Raw genomic sequence first — 20,000 nt, 5'->3', positions numbered from 1 at the left:
ATTACGTACAGTTAGCAGGGGTTCTGTGCGCGTATAGACACTGTGTGAGTATTGGTGATATAACGTACAGTTAGCAGGGGTTCTGGTGCTATATGTGTGCGTATAGACACTGTGTTAGTATTGGTGATATAACGTACAGTTAGCAGGGGTTCTGGTGCTATATGTGTGCATATAGACACTGTGTGAGTATTGGTGATATTGCGTACAGTAAGCAGTGGTTCGGATGCTGTGTGCGTATAGACACTGTGTGAGTATTGGTGATGTTACGTACAGTAAGCAGGGGTTCTGGTGCTGTGTGCGCATATAGACACTGTGTGAGTATTGGTGATATAACATACAGTTAGCAGGGGATCTGGTGCTATGTGCGCGTGTAGACAATTTGTGAGTATTGGTGATATTACGTAAAATAAGCAGGGTTTCTGTGCGTGTATAGACACTGAGTATTGGTGATATTATTATATAGTTAGCAGGGTTTCTGGTGCTATGTGTGCGTCTATAGACACTGTGTGAGTATTGGTGATATAACGTACAGTTAGCAGGGGTTCTGGTGCTATGTGTGCGTCTATAGACACTGTGTGAGTATTGGTGATATTACGTACAGTTAGTAGGGGTTCTGGTGCTGTGTGCGTATAGACACTGTGTGAGTATTGGTGATATAACGTACAGTTAGCAGGGGTTCTGGTGCTATGTGTGCGTATAGACACTGTGAGTATTGGTGATGTTACGTACAGTAAGCAGGGGTTCTGTGCGCGTATAGACACTGTGTGAGTATTGGTGATATAACATACAGTTAGCAGGGGTTCTGGTGCTATGTGTGCGTATAGACACAGTGTGAGTATTGGTGATATAACGTACAGTTAGCAGGGGTTCTGGTGCTATGTGTGCGTATAGACACAGTGTGAGTATTGGTGATATAACGTACAGTTAGCAGGGAATCTGGTGCTATGTGTGCATATAGACACTGTGAATATTGGTGATATAACGTACAGTTAGCAGGGTTCTGGTGCTATGTGAGCGTCTATAGACACTGTGTGAGTATTGGTGATATTACGTACAGTTAGCAGGGGTTCTGGTGCTGTGTGCGTCTATAGACACTGTGTGAGTATTGGTGATATTACGTACAGTTAGCAGGGGTTCTGGTGCTGTGAGCGTCTATAGACACTGTGTGAGTATTGGTGATATTACGTACAGTTAGCAGGGGTTCTGGTGCTGTGTGTGCATATAGACACTGTGTGAGTATTGGTGATATTACGTACAGTTAGCAGGGGTTCTGGTGCTATGTGTGCGTATAGACACTGTGTGAGTATTGGTGATATTACGTACAGTAAGCAGGGGTTCGGATGCTATGTGTGCGTATAGACACTGAGTATTGGTGATATTACGTACAGTTAGCAGGGGTTCTGGTGCTATATGTGTGCGTATAGACACTGTGTGAGTATTGGTGATATTGAGTACAGTTAGCAGGGGTTCTGGTGCTATGTGTGTGTGCGTATAGACACTGTGTGAGTATTGGTGATATAACGTACAGTAAGCAGGGGTTCTGGTACTATGTGTGCGTATAGACGCTGTGTGAGTATTGGTGATATTACGTACAGTTAGCAGGGGTTCTGGTGCTATGTGTGCGTATAGACACTCTGTGAGTATTGGTGATATTACGTACAGTAAGCAGGGGTTCGGATGCTATGTGTGCGTATAGACACTGTGAGTATTGGTGATATTACGTACAGTTAGCAGGGGTTCTGGTGCTATATGTGTGCGTATAGACACTGTGTGAGTATTGGTGATATTGAGTACAGTTAGCAGGGGTTCTGGTGCTATGTGTGTGTGCGTATAGACGCTGTGTGAGTATTGGTGATATAACGTACAGTAAGCAGGGGTTCGGTGCTATGTGTGCGTATAGACACTGTGTGAGTATTGGTGATATTACGTACAGTAAGCAGGGGTTCGGATGCTGTGTGTGCGTATAGACACTGTGTGAGTATTGGTGATATTACGTACAGTTAGCAGGGGTTCTGGTGCTATGTGTGCATATAGACACTGTGTGAGTATTGGTGATATAACGTACAGTTAGCAGGGGTTCTGGTGCTATGTGTGCGTATTGACACTGTGTGAGTATTGGTGATATAACGTACAGTTAGCAGGGGTTCTGTGCGTCTATAGACACTGAGTATTGGTGATATAACGTACAGTTAGCAGGGGTTCTGGTGCTATATGTGCGTATAGACACTGTGTGAGTATTGGTGATATAACGTACAGTTAGCAGGGGTTCTGGTGCTATGTGTGCGTATAGACACTGTGTGAGTATTGGTGATATAACGTACAGTTAGCAGGGGTTCTGGTGCTATGTGTGCGTATAGACACTGTGTGAGTATTGGTGATATTACGTACAGTTAGCAGGGGTTCGGGTGCTATATGTGTGTATAGACACTGTGTGAGTATTGGTGATATAACGTACAGTAAGCAGGGGTTCGGATGCTGTGTGCGCATATAGACACTGTGTGAGTATTGGTGATATTACGTACAGTAAGCAGGGGTTCGGATGCTATGTGTGCGTATAGACACTGTGTGAGTATTGGTGATATTACGTACAGTTAGCAGTGTTTCTGGTGCTATATGTGTGCGTATAGACACTGTGTGAGTATTGGTGATATTACGTACAGTTAGCAGGGGTTCTGGTGCTATATGTGTGCGTATAGACACTGTGTGAGTATTGGTGATATTACGTACAGTAAGCAGGGGTTCGGATGCTGTGTGTGTGCGTATAGACACTGTGTGAGTATTGGTGATATTACGTACAGTTAGCAGGGGTTCGGGTGCTATGTGTGCGTATAGACACTGTGTGAGTATTGGTGATATTACGTACAGTTAGCAGGGGTTCTGGTGCTATATGTGTGCGTATAGACACTGTGTGAGTATTGGTGATATTACGTACAGTTAGCAGGGGTTCTGGTGCTATGTGTGCGTATAGACACTGTGTGAGTATTGGTGATATTACGTACAGTTAGCAGGGGTTCTGGTGCTATGTGTGCGTATAGACACTGTGTGAATATTGGTGATATTACGTACAGTTAGCAGTGTTTCTGGTGCTATATGTGTGCGTATAGACACTGTGTGAGTATTGGTGATATTACGTACAGTAAGCAGGGGTTTGGATGCTGTGTGTGCGTATAGACACTGTGTGAGTATTGGTGATATTACGTACAGTTAGCAGGGGTTCTGGTGCTGTGTGTATAGACAGTGTGTGAGTATTGGTGATATTACGTACAGTTAGCAGGGGTTCTGGTGCTATATGTGTGCGTATAGACACTGTGTGAGTATTGGTGATATTACGTACAGTTAGCAGGGGTTCTGGTGCTGTGTGCGCATATAGACACTGTGTGAGTATTGGTGATATTACGTACAGTTAGCAGGGGTTCTGTGCGCGTATAGACACTGTGTGAGTATTGGTGATATAACGTACAGTTAGCAGGGGTTCTGGTGCTATATGTGTGCGTATAGACACTGTGTTAGTATTGGTGATATAACGTACAGTTAGCAGGGGTTCTGGTGCTATATGTGTGCATATAGACACTGTGTGAGTATTGGTGATATTGCGTACAGTAAGCAGTGGTTCGGATGCTGTGTGCGTATAGACACTGTGTGAGTATTGGTGATGTTACGTACAGTAAGCAGGGGTTCTGGTGCTGTGTGCGCATATAGACACTGTGTGAGTATTGGTGATATAACATACAGTTAGCAGGGGATCTGGTGCTATGTGCGCGTGTAGACAATTTGTGAGTATTGGTGATATTACGTAAAATAAGCAGGGTTTCTGTGCGTGTATAGACACTGAGTATTGGTGATATTATTATATAGTTAGCAGGGTTTCTGGTGCTATGTGTGCGTCTATAGACACTGTGTGAGTATTGGTGATATAACGTACAGTTAGCAGGGGTTCTGGTGCTATGTGTGCGTCTATAGACACTGTGTGAGTATTGGTGATATTACGTACAGTTAGTAGGGGTTCTGGTGCTGTGTGCGTATAGACACTGTGTGAGTATTGGTGATATAACGTACAGTTAGCAGGGGTTCTGGTGCTATGTGTGCGTATAGACACTGTGAGTATTGGTGATGTTACGTACAGTAAGCAGGGGTTCTGTGCGCGTATAGACACTGTGTGAGTATTGGTGATATAACATACAGTTAGCAGGGGTTCTGGTGCTATGTGTGCGTATAGACACAGTGTGAGTATTGGTGATATAACGTACAGTTAGCAGGGGTTCTGGTGCTATGTGTGCGTATAGACACAGTGTGAGTATTGGTGATATAACGTACAGTTAGCAGGGAATCTGGTGCTATGTGTGCATATAGACACTGTGAATATTGGTGATATAACGTACAGTTAGCAGGGTTCTGGTGCTATGTGAGCGTCTATAGACACTGTGTGAGTATTGGTGATATTACGTACAGTTAGCAGGGGTTCTGGTGCTGTGTGCGTCTATAGACACTGTGTGAGTATTGGTGATATTACGTACAGTTAGCAGGGGTTCTGGTGCTGTGAGCGTCTATAGACACTGTGTGAGTATTGGTGATATTACGTACAGTTAGCAGGGGTTCTGGTGCTGTGTGTGCATATAGACACTGTGTGAGTATTGGTGATATTACGTACAGTTAGCAGGGGTTCTGGTGCTATGTGTGCGTATAGACACTGTGTGAGTATTGGTGATATTACGTACAGTAAGCAGGGGTTCGGATGCTATGTGTGCGTATAGACACTGAGTATTGGTGATATTACGTACAGTTAGCAGGGGTTCTGGTGCTATATGTGTGCGTATAGACACTGTGTGAGTATTGGTGATATTGAGTACAGTTAGCAGGGGTTCTGGTGCTATGTGTGTGTGCGTATAGACACTGTGTGAGTATTGGTGATATAACGTACAGTAAGCAGGGGTTCTGGTACTATGTGTGCGTATAGACGCTGTGTGAGTATTGGTGATATTACGTACAGTTAGCAGGGGTTCTGGTGCTATGTGTGCGTATAGACACTCTGTGAGTATTGGTGATATTACGTACAGTAAGCAGGGGTTCGGATGCTATGTGTGCGTATAGACACTGTGAGTATTGGTGATATTACGTACAGTTAGCAGGGGTTCTGGTGCTATATGTGTGCGTATAGACACTGTGTGAGTATTGGTGATATTGAGTACAGTTAGCAGGGGTTCTGGTGCTATGTGTGTGTGCGTATAGACGCTGTGTGAGTATTGGTGATATAACGTACAGTAAGCAGGGGTTCGGTGCTATGTGTGCGTATAGACACTGTGTGAGTATTGGTGATATTACGTACAGTAAGCAGGGGTTCGGATGCTGTGTGTGCGTATAGACACTGTGTGAGTATTGGTGATATTACGTACAGTTAGCAGGGGTTCTGGTGCTATGTGTGCATATAGACACTGTGTGAGTATTGGTGATATAACGTACAGTTAGCAGGGGTTCTGGTGCTATGTGTGCGTATTGACACTGTGTGAGTATTGGTGATATAACGTACAGTTAGCAGGGGTTCTGTGCGTCTATAGACACTGAGTATTGGTGATATAACGTACAGTTAGCAGGGGTTCTGGTGCTATATGTGCGTATAGACACTGTGTGAGTATTGGTGATATAACGTACAGTTAGCAGGGGTTCTGGTGCTATGTGTGCGTATAGACACTGTGTGAGTATTGGTGATATAACGTACAGTTAGCAGGGGTTCTGGTGCTATGTGTGCGTATAGACACTGTGTGAGTATTGGTGATATTACGTACAGTTAGCAGGGGTTCGGGTGCTATATGTGTGTATAGACACTGTGTGAGTATTGGTGATATAACGTACAGTAAGCAGGGGTTCGGATGCTGTGTGCGCATATAGACACTGTGTGAGTATTGGTGATATTACGTACAGTAAGCAGGGGTTCGGATGCTATGTGTGCGTATAGACACTGTGTGAGTATTGGTGATATTGCGTACAGTTAGCAGGGGTTCTGGTGCTATGTGTGTGTGCGTATAGACACCGTGTGAGTATTGGTGATATTGCGTACAGTTAGCAGGGTTTCTGGTGCTATATGTGTGCGTATAGACGCTGTGTGAGTATTGGTGATATTACGTACAGTTAGCAGGGGTTCGGATGCTGTGTGTGCGTATAGACACTGTGTGAGTATTGGTGATATAACGTACAGTTAGCAGGGGTTCTGGTGCTATGTGTGCGTATAGACGCTGAGTGAGTATTGGTGATATTACGTACAGTTAGCAGGGGTTCGGATGCTGTGTGTGCGTATAGACGCTGTGTGAGTATTGGTGATATTGCGTACAGTTAGCAGGGGTTCTGGTGCTATGTGTGCGTATAGACGCTGTGTGAGTATTGGTGATATAACGTACAGTTAGCAGGGGTTCGGATGCTGTGTGTGCGTATAGACACTGTGTGAGTATTGGTGATATTACGTACAGTTAGCAGGGGTTCTGTGTGCGTATAGACACTGTGTGAGTATTGGTGATATTATGTACAGTTAGCAGGGGTTCTGGTGCTATGTGTGTGTGTGTATAGACACTGTGTGAGTATTGGTGATATAACATACAGTCAGCAGGGGTTTCTGGTGCTATATGTGTGCGTATAGACACTGTGAGTATTGGTGATATTACGTACAGTTAGCAGGGGTTCTGGTGCTATGTGTGCATATAGACACTGTGTGAGTATTGGTGATATTGCGTACAGTAAGCAGGGGTTCTGGTGCTATATGTGTGCGTATAGACACTGTGTGAGTATTGGTGATATTACGTACAGTAAGCAGGGGTTCGGATGCTGTGTGTGCGTATAGACACTGTGTGAGTATTGGTGATATTACGTACAGTAAGCAGGGGTTCGGATGCTGTGTGTGCGTATAGACACTGTGTGAGTATTGGTGATATAACGTACAGTTAGCAGGGGTTCTGGTGCTATGTGTGCGTCTATAGACACTGTGTGAGTATTGGTGATATTGCGTACAGTTAGCAGGGGTTCTGGTGCTATGTGTGCGTATAGACGCTGTGTGAGTATTGGTGATATTACGTACAGTTAGCAGGGTTTCTGGTGCTATGTGTGCGTCTATAGACACTGTGTGAGTATTGGTGATATTACGTACAGTTAGCAGGGGTTCGGATGCTGTGTGTGTATAGACACTGTGTGAGTATTGGTGATATTACGTACAGTTAGCAGGGGTTCGGATGCTGTGTGTGTGTGTATAGACACTGTGTGAGTATTGGTGATATTACGTACAGTTAGCAGGGGTTTGGATGCTGTGTGTGCGTATAGACACTGTGTGAGTATTGGTGATATTGCGTACAGTTAGCAGGGGTTCTGGTGCTATGTGTGCGTATAGACGCTGTGTGATTATTGGTGATATAACGTACAGTTAGCAGGGGTTCTGGTGCTATGTGTGCGTATAGACGCTGTGTGAGTATTGGTGATATAACGTACAGTTAGCAGGGGTTCGGATGCTGTGTGTGCATATAGACACTGTGAGTATTGGTGATATAACGTACAGTTAGCAGGGGTTCTGGTGCTATGTGTGCGTATAGACGCTGTGTGAGTATTGGTGATATAACGTACAGTTAGCAGGGGTTCGGATGCTGTGTGTGCGTATAGACACTGTGTGAGTATTGGTGATATAACGTACAGTTAGCAGGGGTTCTGGTGCTATGTGTGCGTATAGACGCTGAGTGAGTATTGGTGATATTACGTACAGTTAGCAGGGGTTCGGATGCTGTGTGTGCGTATAGACGCTGTGTGAGTATTGGTGATATTGCGTACAGTTAGCAGGGGTTCTGGTGCTATGTGTGCGTATAGACGCTGTGTGAGTATTGGTGATATAACGTACAGTTAGCAGGGGTTCGGATGCTGTGTGTGCGTATAGACACTGTGTGAGTATTGGTGATATTACGTACAGTTAGCAGGGGTTCTGTGTGCGTATAGACACTGTGTGAGTATTGGTGATATAACGTACAGGAAGCAGGGGTTCGGATGCTGTGTGTGCATATAGACACTGTGTGAGTATTGGTGATATTGCGTACAGTAAGCAGGGGTTCGGATGCTGTGTGTGCGTATAGACACTGTGTGAGTATTGGTGATATTGCGTACAGTTAGCAGGGGTTCTGGTGCTATGTGTGCGTATAGACGCTGTGTGAGTATTGGTGATATTGCGTACAGTTAGCAGGGGTTCTGGTGCTATGTGTGCGTCTATAGACACTGTGTGAGTATTGGTGATATTACGTACAGTAAGCAGGGGTTCGGATGCTGTGTGCGTATAGACACTGTGTGAGTATTGGTGATATTATGTACAGTTAGCAGGGGTTCGGATGCTGTGTGCGTATAGACACTGTGTGAGTATTGGTGATATTACGTACAGTTAGCAGGGGTTCGGATGCTGTGTGTGTGTATAGACACTGTGTGAGTATTGGTGATATAACGTACAGTAAGCAGGGGTTCGGATGCTGTGTGTGTGTATAGACACTGTGAGTATTGGTGATATTACGTACAGTTAGCAGGGGTTCTGTGTGTGTATAGACACTGTGTGAGTATTGGTGATATTACGTACAGTTAGCAGGGGTTCGGATGCTGTGTGTGCGTATAGACACTGTGTGAGTATTGGTGATATAACGTACAGTAAGCAGGGGTTCTGGTGCTGTGTGCGTCTATAGACACTGTGTGAGTATTGGTGATATAACGTACAGTTAGCAGGGGTTCGGATGCTGTGTGTGCGTATAGACACTGTGTGAGTATTGGTGATATTACGTACAGTTAGCAGGGGTTCGGATGCTGTGTGTGCGTATAGACACTGTGTGAGTATTGGTGATATTACGTACAGTTAGCAGGGGTTCGGATGCTGTGTGTGCGTATAGACACTGTGTGAGTATTGGTGATATTACGTACAGTTAGCAGGGGTTCGGATGCTGTGTGCGTATAGACACTGTGTGAGTATTGGTGATATTACGTACAGTTAGCAGGGGTTCGGATGCTGTGTGCGTATAGACACTGTGTGAGTATTGGTGATATTACGTACAGTTAGCAGGGGTTCGGATGCTGTGTGTGTGTGTATAGACACTGTGTGAGTATTGGTGATATTACGTACAGTTAGCAGGGGTTCGGATGCTGTGTGTGTGCGTATAGACACTGTGTGAGTATTGGTGATATTACGTACAGTTAGCAGGGGTTCGGATGCTATGTGTGCGTATAGACACTGTGTGAGTATTGGTGATATAACGTACAGTTAGCAGGGGTTCTGGTGCTATGTGTGCGTATAGACACTGTGTGAGTATTGGTGATATAACGTACAGTTAGCAGGGGTTCTGGTGCTATGTGTGCGTCTATATAGACACTGTGTGAGTATTGGTGATATAACGTACAGTAAGCAGGGGTTCGGATGCTATGTGTGCGTATAGACACTGTGTGAGTATTGGTGATATAACGTACAGTAAGCAGGGGTTCGGATGCTGTGTGTGTATAGACACTGTGTGAGTATTGGTGATATTACGTACAGTAAGCAGGGGTTCGGATGCTGTGTGTGTGTATAGACACTGTGTGAGTATTGGTGATATTACGTACAGTTAGCAGGGGTTCTGGTGCTGTGTGTGCATATAGACACTGTGTGAGTATTGGTGATATTACGTACAGTAAGCAGGGGTTCGGATGCTGTGTGTGTGTATAGACACTGTGTGAGTATTGGTGATATTACACAGTTAGCAAGTTTCTGATGCACAGAGTAAGCCTTTTGTTCTGTTTTGTGTTAGCTCCTGAATTTCCTCCGCGAATTCTCACAGCAAACCATATCAAGGACACATGATATTGAGAAGCAGCTGGATGGGCTGGTTCGTGATGCAAAAGCTGCAGATTGTCGGCTTCACAATGTCTTCAATGACTTTCTTATGTTGTCAAATACACAGTTCATTGAAAATGTAAGTAGTCTGATCTTACAGAGAAATTGGTTATTGCTGATCTACATTGTCCATCAATCTCAAACCTTTTTTACTTTTGTATCATTATATTTAAAGGTTGAAGATGATTTTCCCAGCTGGTATTCTTGTTTTTAATGCTTGTGTTCATTTTTATTCTGTAGAGAGTTTATGATGAAGAAATTGAAGAGCACATCGTGAAATCAGATCCGGGAGATAAGCCGGAGCCGGTATGTCTCCTGACCTCATGCCGTTAAAGTGATTGTAAATTGTACATCATTAAAAATAAATAGGATTTTCAGTGATCACTTTATAAAACTGTGCTAAATTTACCCTTTCTGTGTCTCAGCCTCCTCACTAAACCCACGACGCAGTGCTCTGAGTTGACATTTCCACCTCTAAACCAAAAGCCATGCTAGCTTACAGAACAGTGCCATATGACTAGCACGGCTATTGGTTTAGAGGTGGAAACTTCACCTCGTTGAAAAAGAAGCAATGGGCTGTGAGTCGCCGAAGCCGCTGAGGTCAGCGAGTAGCCCGCGGCACAGGATGGGTACGTTTAGCACAATTTTTTATAAAGTGATGACTGAAAGTCTCATTTATTTTTAGTGATGGTAAATTCTAGTGTTTTTGAAACAAAAGGATTTACCATCACTTTAAATTTAATTTCTATCTTTTGTTTTAGGTGCAGAGGATATTTGCTGAAGTGTTTTTAAAATGAGTTACAGTCCACTATGTGCAGTCATTTTACCAATCAATTTTAACCTTAAAAAAAAACTCGTTATCCTTACGGTTCCTTGACAGTGTCCTGTTTCTCTCATGTGATATAAATCTAATGGTGCTGTATAAACTGCTTGTGTATAGACCCTTTGATAAAGCCATATGTGGCGAAACCTGTCAGGGACCAGCTCATTTCTATGCTATAAGCATTTTTTTTAAACTTGCAGGGATAAAATGGTGGCTATTATTACTAGCGGTTTCTGGTATAATTCCAATGACTACACGCTGTGGATGTTTGCGGCCGCGTGTTTGATCATTTATAACTTATCGTAATGCTAAAAGTATTTAGCTTGCATCAGTAACCGCTGTTTACTTTATTTGAGCTAATCAACAGCTGTTGCAAGCTCATATTGGAAGGTTTATTACGGATATATGGTATCAATGTAGTGGGTGTATGTCAGCAACCGTAACATACTTATAGTATTAACCTGAGTTGCACTGTGACTTATAACACAGAGCGCCACTATCTAAATAATATGACCACATTTTAAACTGATCATTAGCCGTTTCAAAGGCACATATCAGGAGAACAAGCCTGTAACTTCATTACTGATATCTTAGTATATCATTTTCCTCTGTAGCCTATACTTTTTGATAAGGTCTCGGTGCACTTACTTTGGATATAAATGCATATGTATACAGCATATTATATATTATCCTAAGAGTAAAGATTAGAGGGCAGCTATTGTTCCAAATATTACTCTGAGTCTGTACTACTCCACTAATTAAAATGATCTTATTATAGTAATCTAAATGAATAGATGAACTATTTTCATATCCACAAATAGTCTACCCTCTGAAACATGCTGCGGATGTGAGCGCATGTAAATATGAGCATACATTAAACCTTATTTTAGTAATCTATTACACAAGCGGTTACTAAAAAAAAAGGCAATCAATAAGAACTGTAATACGTTTCAGACCTTTGACATTATCTAGCTACTTGATCTGTTAAACAGTGTATAAATCTAAGATATCCAACAGTGTATTATTAGTGATGATAGTCACGCGATGTATGGTATATTTTGTAACTATTTGAAAGCTGCACAAATCTCTTTATAAAGATCAGCAATAGCTGAATCCTACTATATAAGCATCTCTTACATAGATAAGACGTATGCTCTGAATATTCTTAAAGTGTATATACACACAAATGTAACTATTAAGCATACTCTCATGATAATAGGAGTCATACAGATAACTATAAATAGCGATAAGTCTAACTGCAGCTCGTTAAATTGTATATCTGTTACATAGTCAGGATATTGACAAAATGAATAGAGATACAGCAACTCTATATTATGTTACTATTATAAGATATATATATATATACTATACTTAACCATTTCTCTAACATTCTATGCGGAGACCAGAGCCAACCTCCCTTAGAGCCCCTTAGGGCTAATTCATCAGTGTTCATGATATATATATCCTGACTATGGATTAATATCAGCATCCTAGGCCAGGTTTTTTATACATAATTTCCACTGATGTTGAATAAACTGTTGTGTATCTCGAGATACATATTACCCACCATCTCCCTGTGTTTTTAAAGTTGTTTTTTTGTGTATGTGAACTTTTTTTTAATTAATCCAATAAAAGATTATATTTTAATCCCAAACTCCTCCTCCTCCCCCTCACTTTTCTACTAATCTGCCCAATAGGCCTTTAAGGAATGTGAGTGCTACACAAGTGTACGTTATCGTCAGTCCATGTGTTTTGTGTTTATGGTTGTTGTAATAACTCACCAGATGCCTGCATGTATTTTACAATGTTGTCTTTTTTGTTTTTTTTTAATAGGAGAAAACCCGTGAGCAGAAAGAAGCAGAGCTGATTCCAAAAGTGCAGGAGGCCGTTAATTATGGTTTACAAGTCCTGGAAAGTGCATTTGAGCAGCTAGACATCAAGGCAGGAAATTCAGATTCAGAAGAGGAGGAGGTTAATGAGCGGACAGAACTTATTTTAGAGCCAAAGGTAATTTCCTCATATAAATTAAAGTGGCGTCTGCACCTTGTCTTCTGCTCATTTGTCTGGTAAGTGGGTTTCATGCTAAAAAGAACAGATTGTGCTGCTCTTGACTAAAGGAGCCATATGGCTTCTATTTAATGTTAGTCGCAGAGTGAGGGCTAAATAATGGGCGTGCTAAGAATCCTAGCACACTTCATGTTTTAAGGAACACTTGGCTACAGTCTGGAGTTTAAGGAACACTTAGCTACTGTCTGGGGTTTGAGGAACACTTAGCTACTGTCTGGAGTTTAAGGAACACTTAGCTACTGTCTGGGGTTTGAGGAACACATAGCTACAGTCTGGAGTATAAGGAACACTTAGCTACAGTCTGGAGTATAAGGAACACTTAGCTACAGTCTGGAGTATAAGGAACACTTAGCTACAGTCTGGAGTATAAGGAACACTTAGCTACAGTCTGGAGTATAAGGAACACTTAGCTACAGTCTGGAGTATAAGGAACACTTAGCTACAGTCTGGAGTTTAAGGAACACTTGGCTACAGTCTGGAGTTTAAGGAACACTTGGCTACAGTCTGGAGTTTAAGGAACACTTGGCTACAGTCTGGAGTTTAAGGAACACTTGGCTACAGTCTGGAGTTTAAGGATCACTTGGCTACAGTCTGGAGTATAAGGATCACTTAGCTACAGTCTGGAGTATAAGGAACACTTAGCTACTGTCTGGAGTATAAGGAACACTTAGCTACTGTCTGGAGTATAAGGAACACTTAGCTACTGTCTGGAGTATAAGGAACACTTAGCTACTGTCTGGAGTATAAGGAACACTTAGCTACTGTCTGGAGTATAAGGAACACTTAGCTACTGTCTGGAGTATAAGGAACACTTAGCTACTGTCTGGAGTATAAGGAACACTTAGCTACTGTCTGGAGTATAAGGAACACTTAGCTACTGTCTGGAGTATAAGGAACAGCTACTGTCTGGGGTTTGAGGAACACTTGGCTACTGTCTGGGGTTTGAGGAACACTTGGCTACTGTCTGGGGTGTTGCCTACTGTTGTATAGGTCATATAAAGCTGAGCCATGTGTCCTGGTTTTGTTGCAGGATCTGTACATAGATAGACCACTTCCTTACCTTATTGGCTCCCAGCTCTTTATGCAACAGGAGGACGTGGGCCTTGGGGATCTGTCCAGTGAAGGTAGGTGTGGTCTCTGCTTGGTTGCAGTTATGTAGAGGTTTAACATTAATGTGAAAATAAAGCAATTTGAGTAGGAGATACAGAGATATTTCAGCTGCAGCATTTTGTGTTTTGTTCTTGCACAGAAGAAATTTATGAGAAGAGCTGAAGCATAATCAGTTTAGTCAGTATGAACACATTCCTTAAAGGGACATTAAACACTCTGAGATGATAATATAAAATGATAAATCGTATATTTAAAAAAAACTGCAATATACTTTATATATACTCATTATTTATTTATTTCTAATGACACGATGAGTCCACGGATCATCATTAATTACTGTTGGGAATATCACTCCTGCCCAGCAGGAGGCGGCAAAGAGCACCACAGTAAAGCTGTTAAATATCACCTCCCTTCCCTCCAACCCCAATCATTCTCTTTGCCTACGTTAACTCTGCAAAATACTTTATATATATATATATATATATATATATATATATATATATATACTCATTTATTTCTAATGACACGATGAGTCCACGGATCATCATTAATTACTGTTGGGAATATCAGTCCTGCCCAGCAGGAGGCGGCAAAGACCACCACAGCAAAGCTGTTAAATATCACCTCCCTTCCCTCCAACCCCAATCATTCTCGTTGCCTATGTTAGAGCAAGGAAATGGTAAAGTTAGGTGTTAGGAAAAGATTCTTCAAGCAAGATTTTATTATTTTTTAAGCAGTGCAAAATTGTTCTGCTTTGCTCTTGGGTGTAGCTGTAGTCCATATCAGTCTCTTCAGTAAAGCAGTGGTGGCTTTAAAGCAATGTGAACTTGTGGGGTACAATCCTCACTGCGGCTCCCATGTATTTATGCTGCCCTAACCATGCAAGCCTGAGTAAGATTACTCAGTCTTTGTTTCTACCCACAGATCCATGTGAGGGAACTGGCCTCCCAAACCTAGTGAGCTGCCGTGCTGCCTGGCAGAAGTATTAAGGTAAGTGCTAACTTTTTATATTTTTCTGGGACATGCAGAGAAAAAGGATAGCACTTTTACTTTCATTGGGACAAGTTACATTCCTATGACAGGGGAATATTGTTTAAGGGCAGCAGAGCAGGCACTGGGGATGAGGAGAATCTGGCTCTTGGTGGTGTATGTTTTTTATACTTTACTCCCGACGGCTGTAATAATTGATTTAGCCGATCGGGAGGTTTCAGGTTACGCCCACAATGGGCGGAGTTGGATATGGCGGCAGTTCCTATTGCGCTGTTTGTCACTTCCTGTGTCTCCAGAGGGAAATTCAGCTGCGTCACAGATTCAGCAGCGTTGCAGTTACATACTGCAGTGTTCATAGAGTTGAGTCCGGATCAGTTACAAAGTATTTACTTCGTTAGCAGGCAGGTAAGCACCTCAGCAACGCTAAGCTGAGGTGTAGAGTTGTCTGGAAGTTATTTTGGGGTCTAAGGTGTAATTTTAATAGCAGAAAAATAAAACGGCTATTTTGTTCGTTTAAAAATTAAAGGAACAGTAACAAATGTTTTGTTTTTGGGGGTATTTTCTGATTTAAATATCAGTTGTCTGTTTATTGGTGAATATAGATGGACCAAGAAACCCTGCAAGATGCTACTTGTTCTGTATGTTTTTATGCTAATGTAGAACCACCAATCCCTTTCTGTTCCTCATGTATTGAGAGAACTTTACATTACAGGGATAGACTTTTTCCTGAGCCAACATTTTCTAAGGCATATACTGTTCAGTAGTCTTCTGACAATGTTCAAGATATACCGCAGCTTTCTCCTCAAGCGTCCCAAAATGTAGTGTCCATACAGCCAGTGCCCTTCGCTTCCTCTATTTCTCCCCCTGGAGTTACCTTGCAAGACATCGCTTCCCTAATGTCATCAGCGGTATCTGATGCATTGTCTGCTTTTCCCATGCTACAGGAAAAGCGCAAGAGGAAATATAATCAATCAGTGAATAAGGTTGCTGACACAGTAGTGGCTAATCCGAATGTTTCTTCCCAGAAATCTGAAGAGGAGGATACTTCGGTAGCATCTGAGGGTGAAATCTCAGACTCAGTGTTATACCTTTAACTGATACTGAAGTTGTTTCTTTCAGGTTTCAGCTTGAGCACCTCTGTTTGTTACTAAAGGAGGTATTTTTTTTTTTTTATTGATGTTTTTATTAGGTTTTTCAACAATTACAAGGATACAAGCAATAAAAGAAAATGCATCCTTCAGTGATATCAAAAAACAGTAATATTAGTAATAATAGTGATAATGGAAAACTAACAAATAAAACAAAATAAATGATATAACATAATAAACTTTTTGGTCAATGCTTCCAGATTCTAATAATATCCAGAGTCTTCTTTCCAGATTATAAATAGTGTAATTTGCTTCCTAAATCATATGAACAAAGAGCATAGATAGACTTAGAGTTGGATGGATGGACGGAGGGTTCCCATACTTGGTCACCTATGTCAAGGGGGTTAAATGGAGGATTTGTACTGTTCCCAGTAAAATTGCATATTATGGAAGAATTCAAGTTTTTGTTTTTTATAAAAACCATACTTTTCTAGGAAAAATAACTCGTTCTACATATCCATGCTAAAGGAGGTTTTAGCTACCCTTGATGACTCAGACACTACTGTCGTAGTCAATCCTAAGAAGTCTAGTAAACTAAACAAGTATTTTGACGTGCCCTCCATGGTGGAGGTATTTTCTGTACCAGATAGGGCTACAGAGATTATTACTATGGAATGGGAGAGACCGGGTATCCCTTTTTCTCCATCTCCTATATTTAAAAAGATGTTTCCTATGGCAGACTCTATCATAGAGTCTTGGCAGATGGTACCCAAAGGGGAATGGGCAATTTCCACGCTAGCCAAGAGAACAACTATTCCCATAGAGGATAGTTGTTCCTTTAAGGATCCTATGGATAAGAAGTTAGAGGGGTTGCTCAAGAAAATGTATGTACACCAGGGTTTACAATGGCAACCTGCGGTTTGTATTGCTAATGTCACTAGTGCAGCAGCATACTGGTTTGACGCGTTGTCCGATTCTATTCGGACAGACACTCCCCTCAAAGAAATCCAGGATAGGATAAAGGCCCTTAAGTTGGCCAACTCCTTTATCACAGATGCTTCCCTTCAGGTTATTAAGCTGGGAGCTAAGATTTCTGGTCTTGCCGTATTGGCCCGCAGAGCTTTATGGTTAAAATCTTGATCTGCGGATGTATCATCTAAGTCTAAACTTTTGGCGATTCCTTACAAGGGAAAGACCTTGTTTGGGCCGGGTTTGACGTTAATAATTTCTGACATTACTGGAGGAAAGGGCCATTTCCTCCCTCAGGATAAGAGAAATAAACAAAAGGGACGTCAGAGTAATTTTCGTTCCTTTGAAAATTTCAAGGGAAATCCTTCCTCTCCCTCTTCCAAGCAGGAGCAGTCCAAGCCTTCCTGGAGGCCCAATCAGTCTTGGAACAAGGGAAAACAATCCAAAAAGCCTGCTATTGAATAAAAAACCGCATGAAGGGCCTGCCCCCAATCCGGGAGCGGATCTTGTGGGGGGCAGACTTTCCTTCTTCACTCAGGCTTGGGTTCAAGATGTTCAGGATCCCTGGGTGGTGGACATTTTGTCCCAGGGATACAAACTAGAGTTCAAGACCTTTCCTCCCAGGGGTAGGTTTCTGCTTTCAAGATTATCTTTAGACTAGACAAAGAGAGGCGTTCTTACACTTTGTTCGGGACCTCTCCGACCTGGGAGTGATAGTTCCTGTTCTGATGCAGGAACGGGGTCTGGGGTTCTATTCCAATCTGTTCGTGGTTCCCAAAAAGGAGGGAACCTTCAGACCAATTTTAGATTTCAACAGTCTAAACAAATTGCTTAGAGTGCCGTCCTTCAAGATGGAAACTATTCGTTACATTCTTCCTTTGTTTGGAGAAGGGTTTATCGGCAAGTTTCCTAAAGGGTCAAATATCTGCCTTGTCTATTTTGTTACATAAACGTCTGGCAGACATTCCAGACGTGCAATTTTTGTCAGGCCTTGGTCAGGATCAGGCCTGTGTTCAAGCCAGTTACTCCTCCCTGGAGTCTTAATTTAGTTCTTAAGGTTCTTCAAGGGGCTCCGTTTGAGCCTATGCATTCCTTAGATATTAAGTTGTTAACTTGGAAAGTTTTTTGTTTATTGTTGCTATTTTATCAACTCGTAGAGTTTTAGAGCTCTCGGCATCACAGTATGAGTCTTCTTACCTTATTTTTCATTCGGATAAGGTGGTTTTGCGTACTAAGTTAGGGTTTCTCCCTAAAGTAGTTTCAGACCGGAACATTAGTCAGGAGATTGTTGTTCCTTCCTTGTGTCCTAATCCTTCTTCTCAAAAGGAACGGCTTTTGCACAATCTGGACGTGGTGCATGCATTAAAATTCTATTTACAGGTGACTAAGGATTTTCGTCAGTCTTCTGCTCTGTTTGTGGTATTCTCTGGGAAACGTATGGAGCAGAAAGCTACGGCTACTTCTCTTTCTTTGTGGCTGAAGAGTATCATTTGCTTTGCATATGAAACTGCTGGACAGCAGCCTCCTGAGAGAGTTACGGCTCATTCTACGAGGGCTGTTTCCTCTTCCTGGGCATTCAAAAATGAAGCTTCTATGGAACAGATTTGCAAGGCTGCAACTTGATCCTCTCTTCACACTTTTTCAAAATTCTATAAATTTGATACTTTTGCCTCGGCTGAGGCCTCCTTTTAGGAGCGGTTCTTCAAGCAGTGGTGCCTTTTGTTTAGGTTCCCTGTCTTGTCACTCCCTTATCTGTGTACTCTAGCTTGGGTATTGATTCCTAATAGTAATTAGATGATCCGTGGACTCATTGTGTCATTAGAAAGAAAACAAAATGTATGCTTACCTGATAAATTTATTTATTTCTTGACACAGTGAGTCCACGGCCCGCCCTGTTTTTTAGACAGGTTGTTGGTATGTTATAAACTTCAGGCACCTCTGCACCTTGTTGCTTCCTTTTTCTCCTTTGCTTCGCTCGAATGACTGGGGTGGGAGGGAAGGGAGGTGATATTCCCAATAGTAATTAGATGATCCGTGGACTCATCGGGTCAAGAAAGAGAGAGAAATTTATTAGGTAAGCATAAATTTCGTTTTTGTGCCCCTTTCCTGTAATTCCACTCTGATATTGTGAGCTTTTCAGTTCCTGTTAGACATCTCCCATTGCTTTATAGACACTAAAACTTTACCCTTTTTTAAATGAATATTTAAACAATAAATTAAACTTTAAATAACACATCTACATGTTACTCAGAGACTAATCTTTTCTTTGCATGATTCTAGCTAACATTTATTTAGTGTTTAATGTCCCTTTAACTTCTCCCATTAGCTTCTTAAAGGGACATGAAATCACAATTTTTTTCTTTCATGATTCCGAAAGAACAGCAATTTTAATCAACTTTTTATTTTCTTTGTTCTCTTGGTATCCTTTGTTGAAAACGGCAACGTAAGCTCAGGAGTGTGCACATGTCTGCAAAAATATTATACATTAGCAAGAGCACTAGAGGGCAGCACTATTTCCTGTCATTTAGTGCACCAGATGCTACCTAGGTATCTCTTCAACACAGAATCAGGGGAACGAAGCAAATTTGCTAATAGAAGTAAAATGGAATTTATTCATTTTTAAATGGTTTGCTCTGTCTGAATCGCAAAATATTTTTTGGGGGGTTTTATCCCTTTAATTTTCTTTGAACTATACCGGCACTATCAGGCCCTCTGTCGCCCCTTCACATAACGGTGCAGTAAAGTGTCATAGTTAATGAGTTTTTTTGGTGTTGTAAAGTGTCTAACAGGGCATGCAAGGCACATTTGTTTCTAACAATTTATTGGGGGAGATTGGTGCACACGTTTAAACAGCAAACACAATTACGTTAAGGTCAGGTAATTATAGAATCCAGTCACGGCTCACAGTGAGGTTTTGTTTTTCTCCCCCTTTTGTCACCAGATACGTCTGTGGACAATGACCGTGGCAGTATCATTGATAGTGAAGAGGAAGAAGAAGAAGAAAAAGATGAGGTAATAATTAGTCAGTGATAAACAAAAAAGGTTAATCAATGCCTTAATGTCCCTCAATTCCAGCTACATGAGTTATAATTCT

At 41.9% G+C, this 20,000-nt stretch overlaps 1 protein-coding gene across 4 annotated transcripts in view; it reads left to right on the top strand.

The window, feature by feature from the left end:
• The window catches only part of LOC128639761 (WASH complex subunit 2A), a 168,471-nt gene that overhangs the window by 14,091 nt on the left and 134,380 nt on the right, over positions 1-20,000 (top strand). For all 4 annotated transcript variants that reach the window (XM_053691892.1, XM_053691890.1, XM_053691891.1 and 1 more), the window contains exons 2-6: positions 9,774-9,938; positions 10,100-10,165; positions 12,516-12,689; positions 13,780-13,873; positions 19,848-19,918. In XM_053691892.1, the coding sequence (XP_053547867.1) occupies positions 9,774-9,938; positions 10,100-10,165; positions 12,516-12,689; positions 13,780-13,873; positions 19,848-19,918 (570 nt within the window). The remainder of the gene's footprint in view (positions 1-9,773; positions 9,939-10,099; positions 10,166-12,515; positions 12,690-13,779; positions 13,874-19,847; positions 19,919-20,000) is intronic.

This window comes from Bombina bombina, chromosome 9 (genome assembly GCF_027579735.1).
Source record: "Bombina bombina isolate aBomBom1 chromosome 9, aBomBom1.pri, whole genome shotgun sequence".
Classification (NCBI taxonomy): domain Eukaryota; kingdom Metazoa; phylum Chordata; class Amphibia; order Anura; family Bombinatoridae; genus Bombina; species Bombina bombina.
The sequence above is the reverse complement of the archived record's forward strand: the minus strand, read 5'-3'. Positions and strand labels throughout refer to the sequence as shown.